Source organism: Vicugna pacos, chromosome 13 (genome assembly GCF_048564905.1).
Source record: "Vicugna pacos chromosome 13, VicPac4, whole genome shotgun sequence".
NCBI classification, from domain to species: domain Eukaryota; kingdom Metazoa; phylum Chordata; class Mammalia; order Artiodactyla; family Camelidae; genus Vicugna; species Vicugna pacos.
In genome coordinates, this window is record NC_132999.1 from 28,421,696 (window position 1) to 28,433,654 (window position 11,959).

The following is an 11,959-nucleotide window of genomic DNA, read 5'->3' on the forward strand; positions in this document are numbered from 1 at the left end:
AACTAGAGAGAGTCTGCAGCTAGAAACTTTTTGAAACAGACTATTGAAGAGTTAACGCGAAATAGGAATTATGTCAGGGAAACTCCAGCGTGTTGTGTTGGTGCCCTCTTCCGGCTGATAGAGAGCAGAGCTGGTAAGATGGTTCTTAACTTGGTGGCTTTTTGTTTTTTTTTACCTTCCAGAAGCTCCAGCTCCAAGGGTGAGTCAGGCACAGGCAGTGGGCCCTGATTTGTTAACAGGTTCAACTGTCCTTTGAACAACCCATGTTCAGGGCTAGTGAGACTGGTGTTTTCCTGGGCTAAAGGTAGGCTTCTCAGACCCCGAGACAAGTGGGAAGATCTTCCCTGATGTTTTCCATCGTCCACCTCCTTCTGATTTTTGACAGTTAAATTGTAGATGGTGAGTGGAAGCACTTACCAAACCTTTCATTTCCAAGCTGGGGAATTATGAGGTAAGGCCTGCCTAGTACTTTCTTCTAAAGGTCTTTATAGAAGCCGGCTGGTTTAGCGGCAGTCTGTCATCGCTCAGTTCATTAAGTATTGATTGTTTACACAGTGTGCCAGGCCCTGTGTAGGGGGCTGGTGACACAGGGACAAGAAGGACACGATCTCCGGAGGAGAGACTGTACAGCGTAGCGATTAACAGCTTGAGCTTTGGTGTCGGAAAGACCCAGCGTTGAGTCCTGGCTGTACCACTCATTAGTCTTGTGCACCTGATTGAATGACAGCCTCTCTGAGCCTCCCTGTCTTCATCTGTCAGATGAGGGTAATGATAACATCCTCACCGGGTTGCTATGAAGATTAAGTGTAAGTGCTCGGTAAATGGTAGCGAAATTTAAAAAGGCACTCACAGTCGAGTGAGAGACAGACAGAAACAGAGACAGTTCAGTGTGATGACCAGTGTGGTGGGGGAACGTAGGGGCCACGAGAGCCCAGAGGTACTGTTAGCATGGAGTCTAGGACTTAACTGGGCCATTATTTTTTAACCCCTCTTGTGGATCCCTTTTTCTTGCAGGCCTACTTCTTTGATGCACCAGAGATGGACCACCTCCCAGCAACCACAGCTGCTCCAAACCAGACAGTTGCAGCAGCCAAGTCCCACTAAGGAAGAAAGTGAGACATTGTATTTTCATCTTCTCACTGTGAGGTACAGTAAAAACAGGCAGGTGCATCTGTGCTGTTGCTGTCAGCATCGAGAACTGAGATGGCCAGACTCTTGAATCCGCCTGCATAGTTCAGTGTGGTGTGTATGCACATGACTGTCCGTGTTTGGGTGTCCCTCTTGCCAAGGCTTCAGTTGGGAAATCCACTTCATCTGGCTTTATACACTTGGGCAACATGAACTTTAGATTCTTTGGTCAGAGGAGCTCCTGCCTTTTGGTCCCAGCGTCTCCTCACCTCTCCTCCCTGCCCCCTTCCCAGCAGCATATTATGGGTTTGTTCCATGTGACTACAGTCTGGTGGTTTTTCTCAGTTTCTCTATGACTTCTCAGGCTGGCCTCAGACCCTGAGCGTGACCTCTCCAGAATTACTCATGCATTTCTCTGAAGCTTCCCAGTTCTCATGCTGGATTTGTTCTCAGGGCCTCTTTGATGATTCCACTATCGGTGGTTAGCTCGGGGGGTCAGAGTAAAGGAAGAGGACCACTTCCTCTTCCTGTACCACCACCTCAGTGCACTGAGCCTGCAGCTGTGCTGAACTGCCTGCTGTCACTGGAACACAACCTGCCTTTGCACTTGCCGAGCCAATTGTCTGAACTGTTCCTTCCCTTCTAGTAGTCACCACGTACCTGGAGATCCCACCACACCCTATATTGCACATCACTTTACTAGTGGTGCTTGAAACACCAGTCGTTCACGGTCCATGTGTCCATCTACCTGTCCATTTGTTCAGTCATTTATTCATCTATTAATCCTGCTTGTCCTAGGGTGTCCCCCCAGCTAGACTCAGCCCCATGGTAACAAGGAATGAGTGTTTCTCTATTTCTTCATTGCCCACTACATGACCTGGTATACAGTGGGTGCTCAGTAAATGTTTGTGGAATAAATGAATGAAGCCACACTCTGCACATGATCTCCTTGTGGGCCAAGAACCTTTATTTTGTAATCATGGGCTGACCTTTCTGCCCAAGCTGCTGTCCCCCAGAGCAATGGAGAGTGATGCAAAGACCAGGGACTTTAGAGTCAAATAGAATTAAAATTAAATCCCTGCTCTACCATGTGCTAGCAGTGTGCCCAGGGCAAGGGGCTTACTCTCTGGGCCTCAGTTAACTTATCTGTGAAGTAAGGATGATACAGTCTACAGGCATACCTCCGAGATATTGTGGGTTCAGTTCCAGACTACTGCAGTAAAGCAAATATTGCAATAAAGCAAGTCACGTGAATTTTCTGGTTTCCCAGTGCATATAAAAGTTATATTTACACTATACTGTAGCCTATTGAGTATGCAACAGCAATATGTCTGAAAAAACAATGCACATACCTTAATTAAAAAATACTTGATTGTTAAAAGATACTGACCATCTTCTGAGCCTTCAGTGAGTTGTAGATGTAACATCAAAGATCAGAGATCATCATAACAAATACAGTAGTAATGAAAAAGTTTGAAATCCTGAGAGAATTACCAAAATGTGACACAGAAACAAGAAGTGAGCGAATGCTTTTAGGAAAATGGTCCCAATAGACTTGCTCAGTGCAGGGGTTGTCACAAACCTTCAATCTGCAAAAAGCAACAATATCTGTGAAGCACAATAAAACAAGGTATGCATGTGTTTATAAGATTGTGGTGAAGATTAGGGATCATGTCTATAAAAGCTCCTGCACATCGTTAAGGTGCTCGGTAATAGAATCAAGCTGCTGCCCCTCCGAGTGTGGGTCAGTAATTTGTGTTGGAATTTGGCAGTTCTCACTGACTTTACTGTGACCCTTTATTTCCTTTTTCTAAGACAGGTGGAGATTTTGCCTCTTAGTTGAGGGATTTAGGTTGCTGGCCTGCAAGGCGACAAAATGTGATGGGTCAAACAGGCCCCTCTAGTGGCCCTGTTGGTAAGACAGTCCTGGCTAATGGCATGACTAGGGAGCCACTATACATGTCACAGCCCACCTTCCCCTCTTTCTTTCTTCACATGGGACATGATGCTGGAATCAAAGAAGGTTAGAGCCCTTGGAGATGGGATGTGTGTCCCTCCTCTTTTTACAGTGAGGAAGCTGAGGGCAAGAGAGGACAGTGCCCTGCCCAGGGCCACCGCAAAGTAATGGGTATATCATTGTCCATTTCACAAAACACTGTCCACTTTACTCTCATTGGCCACTCATACCATCCTTCTTGTTCCAATTGTATGAATGAGGGAGCTAGGCTTAGTAAGTTTGAGTTGACTCAGATCCCCTCCCTCTTAAAGGCAGAACTGGGACTCGAACCCAGGTCTTGGGGAACCAATTCCTGAGGTTTTTCCACTTTCCCACTTTTTAGACTGTTGGTTTTTTTGCCACGAGAACTTGCAGGCTCCTTTGCTTGCTTCTAGCTTTTTGTGGGGTGGGAAGGCCCTCCTTTGCTGGCCTAGAGATGCTCTAGTTCAGAGGCCTCCATGCTTCTTTGATTATGCAACCTGTCAGTTAAGAATATGAGGACTGTATTCATTATCTATTGCTGCCTAACAAGAGTGCCACACATTTAGCAGCTCACACAACACACATTTATTATCTCACCATTTCTGTGAATCAGGAACCTGGGCAAAGCTTACCTTAGTTCTCTCCTTCAGACTCTCTCACAGGCTACACTCCAAGTGTTGCCTGGGCTGGGGTGTCATCTGAAAGCTGGGCTGGGGAGGATCTTCTTCCAAGCTCACACGGTTGTTGGCAGGATTCAGTTCTTTGTGGCCTGTTAGACTGACGACCTCCTTTCTAATTGTCACCTAGAGGCTGCCCTCAGGTCCTTGCCACGTAGTCCCCTCCTATGATGACTTACTTCATCAAAGCCACAAATGGAGATAATCAACAGAGTGTCTGTTAGGAAGATGGAAGTTACTGTCAAAGTAATGAAGTCATGGAAATGACATCCATTACCTTTGCCATATTCTTTTGATTAGAATCAAGTCACAAGTCTTGCCCACAGTTGGGGAGAGGGGACACACCAGGGCTTGGATATCTGGAGGCAGGGATCTTTGAAGGCTGTTTTTATTTTTATTTTATTTTTCAGCTTTACTGAGATGTAATTAAGTAAAATTTTAAGACATTTAAAGTGTAGCTCGTGATGGTTTGCTATACACATATGGGGTATGGAGGCCATTTTAGAGTCTGTCTGCCACAAGCACACACCTGTAGTGATATGTGTATATTTGAAGTATTTACACAGACTGTTGTCAGTCTATACAGGAACTATTAAAGCTGAACTTCTTATTTTTTGATGAAAAATAAATATTAATAGAAGGTCAAATATTTTCTTTTCACTACCTCAGTGGATAGTTTTTGGAGCCCAGTGCTTTAGAATGAGCATGTGGTAGCTTATCTGCATCACAGTTTAATTATCTGCACATTTGTCCAGCTTGTCCGGCAAATGACCTCTATTGACCGTTAGCAGAGAAGGCCTAAGGCAGGATGGTTCTTGGACTGAGGTCCGTGGGGAAGGGACTCTTATTTCACTTGAACTCCCTGGCACTGGGCCCATTGCCCGCCTAGCACAGACAGAGCGTGTGCTTCATTAATGTTGAGTGAGTGGAGATGACTTTGAAAGATTAAGGCAAGAGTTAGGATGTGGGCTTTTACCAGAGGTGCCTTGGCTCACGCTGAGTCCTGGATCATCATTTACTCTCTCTTAGTGTTTATTTGAGGCCACTTTATGGTCTCTTGGGCCAGGCACTGGGGACCTAGAAAATCAGATACAGTCTACCTCAAGGTGCCTTGGTCCCTGTGTGAAACAACTCACCAGATAAGGGCCAGGCTGTGGGCCAGGCTGTGTGAGAAGTGCCACAGCCAAGTTCTGAGTTGATGGACGCTGTAGAAGCATAGACACACTGACTCATTTGGCCTGGGCGAAGGCTTCACAGGGGGTCTTGCTTGATCCGGGTCTTGAAGGTTGAGCAGAAGCAAACTGTTGCCCATTTTCCCGAAAAGATTAGTCAACTCCCTGTGGCTTTTGGGAAGGTGAAGACTGAGGCTCTTCACTGGGACATGGTGATGCACTGTAGGCTCACATCACCCAGAACCAGAAAATCTGAGCTCAGCTGTGGACGGACAGAGGTGGAGGACCCAGTGGCCATGGTCGCCTGGCTCTCTGCATTGCCTCGGAACACCTGACATCGACCTGGAGAGGGGCTCTCTCAGCCTGTTCTGGAGCTGAGACTTTAGTTCCTTTCATACATTTTGGTTATGAAGGCTTCAGACCAAGTGTCCCAGGTGTTGTAAACCTTAGGAGAGTCAGAAGCTGACATCTGGGAAGAGCCTGGCCCTCAGGGCCCTTGCAGACCTTCCATCCTGATTTACACAGATTTGATACCTCTGAGCTTTGCTCAGATCTATAACCCTGGATGTGAGTGTCTCCATTTGGGTGTCAAGTCTCTAAATGAGATAGTGATAAACAGTTTCTTTGGAGCCTCCCTGGCAGAAGCATCAATTGCTTTGCCAATGAGAGGGGCTGTCCAGAGCCCCGAGCACTGCAGATTTATGAGCTGGCTGTGCCTCCCACTGTAATCTCTGGACTCCCAGCTTTCACTGAAAAAGAATGGCTTCTAATCTCAAAGATAACCTTCCTCTTGTAAATCTGCGCATTGGAGGACTCTGCCTGGAAGGGATTACTGGGGGAGCATTACCGCTTCTCTCCCTGGGACCTCAGGATCATTGGGGAGCCTCCAATTACTTCTAATCAGGGAAGCTATCCCTACATAACCAATGAGATATTATAAAGAACATCTGCTTTCTTCTTTACTTCCTTCCTTCTTTCTTTCCTGTTTTGTATTAACTTACAGCTGGAGGGCCAGTGCCATTTCTTCTCTGAGCCAAGACCCTGGGGAATCTAGGGAGTCTAACTTTGGCTTGAGGGATGGAATATCTAAAGGGCCACATCCAGGTTGGGGCTGTCTTCCCAGGGCCATGACAAGTGGCCCTGTCCCAAGAAGGAGGAGGGCAGCCAACAGATAATTATACTGCAGCATGCTAAGGGCTTTAATAAGAGATGAGCCAAGGGCTTCCGGGGACTCCTGTGTAATTAAAACCCTCCTGACTTGATAGACAGGGTTTATATGCAATTATCCTTTCACTCACTTATGTCAAGAGTTCGTTTTATAAACCAAAGCTGCAAATGTTTTTACTAGGTTTATACACATCAGTTCTTTTGTTCTGAAATCAGCTTTGGCTCAGTGCTATAATCCCCTTTAACACAGCATCCAACTGCATGACTCTACACCGCAGTGAACACTTTTCTCTACAGCCCCTCATTCTTTTCCATAACATGTCTGAAATCTCCCTGCCCAGAGGATCCATCTTCAGTTCCTAGGCTATTTCCTTCTCAGTTTTTCTTCTTTGTTCCTTTTCTTTCAGGAAAATTAGGTGAACCTGGGAGGGCAAGTGGGTCAACCAAATAACTTTTCATTCTCTTATTTGACTTATTTAGTGGAAAATTTTAAACCTAGGCAAAAGTAGAGTGAATGGTGTAATGAAGCCCCGTGTGCCCCTCCCCTCACTCACTTTCAGCAGTCATCAACTCATGGCCAGTCTTGTTGCATCCACATACTCACCTACACCCCATCTCTTTCGCCTATATTCTCTAAGCAAATCTAGAGCATCCTATTATTTCATCCATAAATACTTAAATTCTGTGTCTATGAGAGATACTCTGTTCAAAACCAAACCAAAATACCATAAGCACATCTAAAAAATAGTAACTCTTTAATATCAAATATGTTTCAGTGTTTGAATTTCATATTGCAATTCAGTGATGTATCTCTTTTTTTTGTATGTATATTTTTATTGAAGTATAGTTAGTTTACAATATTGTGTCAATTTCTGGTGTACAGCATAATGCTTCAGTCATACATGAACATATATATATATTCATTTTCATATTCTTTTTCACCATAAGTTACTATAAGATATTGAATATGGTTCCCTGTGCTATACAGTATAAACTTGTTTATCTATTTTATATATATTAGTTAGTATCTGCAAATCTCGATCTCCAGTTTATCCCTTCCTACTGCCTTCCCCCACTAGTTTGTTTTCTATGTCTGTGAATCTGTTTATATTTTGTAAATAAGTCAATTTGTCTTTTTTTTTTAGATTCCACATATGAGTGATAGCATATCGTATTTTTCTTTCTCTTTCTGGCTTACTTCACTTAGAATGACAATCTTCAGGTCTACCCATATTGCTGCAAATGACATTATTTTATTCTTTTTTTATGGCTGAGTAGTATTCCATTGTATAAATATACCACAACTTCCTTATCCAGTCATCTGTCAAAGGACATTTAGATTGTCTTAAATGCTTTTTAAGTTAGAGGGTCCTACTCCATCTTTCTCTTTCTCTTTCCCTTTGCCATTTACTTGTTGAAAAATTATTTAACCTATAGTTTTTCACTGTCTGGATTTTGCTGACTGTACCTCCATGGTATCATTTAACAGGTAGCTCTGTCCTCTGTTTTCTGTGAGTTGGTGGTTGTATCTAAAAGGTTTAATCAGATTCAGATTTGACTTTTTTCTTTTGGCAAGACTACTTGATATGTGCTGTTAAGTTCTTCTATCCATAAACTAATATTGTCGTATTATCTCTCTGCCTTTTTTATATTAGCAGCCATTAATAAGCCACATCTAGACCCATCAATTCATTAGGGGTTTCAAAATGGTGATATTTCACTTCTATCTTCCCTTCTATGAACTAGAATATTTCTTTGTTAGGAATTTCCCTTCCTCTACCTGGGTGTCCGGTGGTATAGTTTATATAAGAAAAGCAAGTAAATGATTTTTTTTCCTCTTTATTTACCTGCTTCCAAAATTGTAGTTGGCTTACTAGCACTTTGCAGTGATGACCAGTTAGCTTCAGCTCATTGCAAATATTATGCTTACTGATGCTCAAATTGTCCTATATTTAGCCATGGGGAACCTCTTCATGTTGGCCCCTTAGTCCTGTTGGCACAGTCATAGGAGTTTCTGATAACTGCCTTGCTATCTGTTATGGCCAAATGTTCTGGGCTCATTTTGAACTTTCCCTGTCCCAGACCCAGACTGAGCCATTTCTCTAAAGAGTCTTGGTTCCATTCAGTGGGGAAATAGTATTTCCGAGTCACAGTCTGGATGCTAGTGGTAATCACTACAATTGGTCAACATTTTCAGGCCTGAATTTCAGTTCTCAGAGATAGGAAATATGATTGTTGTTTGCTTGCTTTTTTTTAAAGAACAGTATATTTTCAGTTCATACTGATACTTTCAATTCCTATTTTGTACTACAGGGTTTTTACTAAACTGCTTTTATCTTATTTTTGTATCTCCTTTCTCCTCTACTGAGCATCTCACTTCTCAGTGACATCATCAGTGAGAGAATTGGGCTATCACATACTGATCTGTTTTATCCCACTGTGCACTCCCAGCGATCTAGCAATAACAGTACCAACACTACCACTAATGCCTGGAAATGTTACTTTAAAATCTTTGAAGGTTTTTTTTTTTTTAAGTTTAGAATGCCCTTTTCTTTCCCTTGTCTGCTTGGGAACTTCCTGTTTATTCTTCAGGACCCACTTGAGATACTTTCTTCTTGGTGAAGTTTGGCTTTACTTCTCCAGGTAATATTCCTTACTTACTTCTCTGGGCTCTGCTACAGCTGTTTGTATGTTTCTCTCTTATGGCAATTTTCTTATTAACTGTAACCTGATAGACTGAGAGTTCTTTGGTATTTATTTACCAATATAGGTCCCACACTCAGCAGGCATTTGGAGAAAGCTTGATTTCAACAAGTGAGGATTATATACATACTACGTGGCACTCAAAACTTTCCTGGGATATTTTGCCAACTTACTTGGAAATTCTTGTTTATTCATTGAAGACCCAGTCTGTGCTAGATGCTGGGCTACTGGTGAACAATGGAGATAGGTCCTTACTTTCCCTGATTTTGCACCCCAATTTTATATCTCCTGCATCACACAGACTAGCAGGCCTTACTAAATTAAAGAGAGAATCGTTACTTTGGGAACTTCTAGTTGAAACACTCCAGGTCAGGCAGTGGTGACATTGTCCAGGCTTGGATGCAGGGAGGGGGCCAGGAAGGAAGCGGAGCATGCCTGTGCCACAGGGGGCCACCAAGGTGGGGAGCTAGCAGTGGCCAGGAGTCAGGTCTCAGGCCTGGAAGAGGCGAGGGAGTCCTGGCTGATGGTGAGATCATGGACCAAATCTGGCACAAAGGATGGCATCATCTTCCTTGCTACCCTCAGCCTAAGCCCCAGGAATTCCCAGCCTCTGCCCTGCAGGCCACCTATGAAAAGTTGGCAGCAGGAAAGGGAATTTTTCTGCCTTCATGTCCTCCTCCAGTCTTGACATTAATTTGGAACAGACAGCTAGAAAGACGAGAGAGAAACAGAATACATATTTATGAAAATAAAACCTTTAGTGCCTGCCCTGTGCACTGGTTTGTCCCTAACTTTATTTAGCAGTTTAGAAACTGGAGCGATGTTTACCAGGCAGCCAGTCAGGACTTTAGGTTCCTCCACTCCAGCAGATTACCGCATCCACCCTCCAACCACTTTTCACAGATATTTTGTTGGCATTTTTTCCCTTTTCTGGAGCCAGTAGATGAAGACACATATCCCCGGCCTCAGGCTCACCTTCCTGGGGTGCTCAGATGCTGACGTCATGTTGTGACACTTCCCCTGATGAGGTCGCCACGGAGGCCTGGCTCGTTCTCTTAGGGGGAAGGCCATGCATTAGGAACCCCTTCTTTAATCTCCCCTGGACTTGACCATATCTCTAGTCTTTCCAAGGTCTCATCTCTTACAAATCCTCAACTAGGTTTACAGACAGATGCCTCAAACTCATTATGTTCAAAACTAAACTCATCCCCCCAACAGCCAGAGCCTCCTTATATTTTCCTGTCTGTGAATGGCACTACCATCCACACCACCCTGACTTCAGACTAAGTTAGATTCTTTATCATACCCTCTCATGGTATCTCACAGCTATAATTACATAAAGAATGTTTTATGTATTTGTTTCCCCTGTACTTTCCCCTGCTAGACTGTAAGTTTCTTGAGAGTTGGGACCATATCTGCCTCATTCATCACTGTACCCAGTCCCTGGCACATGAGTCCTCCGTCACTATTTGTTAGCTAAATTAAGAAATCCACCTAGTTACCCAAGCTGGGAACTTCCATCAGTGCAGATTCCTCCCTCTTATCTTCCTCGTTTTACCTGTCAGAAGACTTGTCTACTCTACCTCTGAAATACTTCTTAAATCTGTCCTATTAGTACCATACCCAGCATTCAGGACCCAATCATCTCACATTTGGACTGTGGGAATAACTTGATGGGTTTCTCTGTCTCTTTTCTTTTCCTCCTTCCAAGCCATCCTATATGTAGCTATAGGGGGTCCGTGAAAGTGTATAAATCTAGCTGCGCCTTTGACTGTGTCACTCTTCTATGTAAAAAGGTTGTTTTTTGTTTTTTGCCTCCTACTGTCTAAAAAAGTAAATCCAAACTCCCTGGATTTCCAAGATCTACCCCTAATCTATCTGCCCTACCTCATATCCTGCCAGTGTCCCCTGTATAACCTTATGTTTCAACAACCACAAACAGCTCTCCTGTTCCCAATTGTTTTATATCCCTCCATATTTACTTTTATCTTTCCTCCTCTAGCACCAAACACAGGGCAGTCACAAAGAAGAGAGAAAGGAGGATGGGGGAAGGTAGCTTTGGGATCTGTGTCAGAGAAAGTCACTGGGTTTCCAAAGAAATAGAGGAAAACTTTAAAAAATGTCATCTCCCCTCCAACAGTGAGTCTTCCAAGGGCATCTAAATCAGGGCTCAAGGCTCTAGGTTTGGGGAGCTGGTGGCAGCAGACTTCTCTGGTGTTGAACTTACAGCTATGAATCCTTTCTGTATGGGGGAATCTTTACCTTGAAAGTTATTCTTTTTGCTTTTCAGTTCTATTTGAGGGGTTTTGGTGTGGTTCTTTTGGACATGGGCTTCCACGACAGGGAAGCAGAGTGACCAAAGCCAGCAGGAGAACGATGGAATGAATGGTCCCAGCCCGCAACATCGGGACGGTGCCCACACTGAAGCCTAGTCACCTGTTAAACAAACAGAAGTTAAATATCGTTGAGTACATGTGTCCTTCAGCTGTTTTTTCTCACCTGTGCATTGTCATTGTGACTGTGCGCTGATCTGGAGTGAAGTATGGGGCAGGTGTCGGCTGCTCCAGTGCCCTGCACTCGCCTCTCACAGTCACGTGGTGTGCTTCGCTCCCGGTTCGCCCTTCATCCCTGAGATGGATCTATCCTTACTCGGATGTCTTTTCTCTGGAGTGTGGATGGATTACCTAGGTGATCCTCTGCTCCCTTTTGCATCCTCAAGTGGCCAAACAATGTGAACTTTGGTTGGGATTCATTGGGAGCCTGAAAATGTGTCTTTGGTGATCCGATACTGGCCAACTGAACCTAAGGGTTGCAAAATAAATACCTCACATTATGTCTGTGTTTGTCCTTTGTGACTTTGATTTCAGATTCTTCCTTGATGTTTTATCTTCAGCCTGCTGGAGGCTGCTGGGAGTCTGATTTAATGTGCTAGGACTTGGGGTGTGGGGGTTAAAATGGACATCAGAATTTTTTCCCCTCTAAGTACGGAACAGTAGGTTTAAAGAACTTGCTTACTTATAACCTATTTTGACATACAGATTTTAGAAAATTCTTTTAGGGCCCCCTGAGTACCTCTTCAAGGTGGCGGGGCTTCTTGGGTAGAGTGCTTAAAAGGGAGAAACAAGTGATACCTC

General features: G+C 43.9%; 1 protein-coding gene across 4 annotated transcripts in view; it reads left to right on the top strand.

Annotated features, from left to right (window-relative positions):
- The window catches only part of YIPF1 (Yip1 domain family member 1), a 28,857-nt gene extending 17,199 nt beyond the window's left edge, over positions 1–11,658 (top strand). For 2 of the 4 annotated variants that reach the window (XM_072974411.1, XM_072974412.1), the window contains one exon: positions 1,015–11,658. In XM_072974411.1, coding sequence (XP_072830512.1) covers positions 1,015–1,104 — 90 coding nt within the window. In that variant the 3' untranslated portion in view covers positions 1,105–11,658. The remainder of the gene's footprint in view (positions 1–1,014) is intronic. The other 2 variants (XM_006200511.4, XM_031684284.2) reach the window with 2 other exon arrangements.
- Positions 11,659–11,959: the final 301 nt, after the last annotated feature.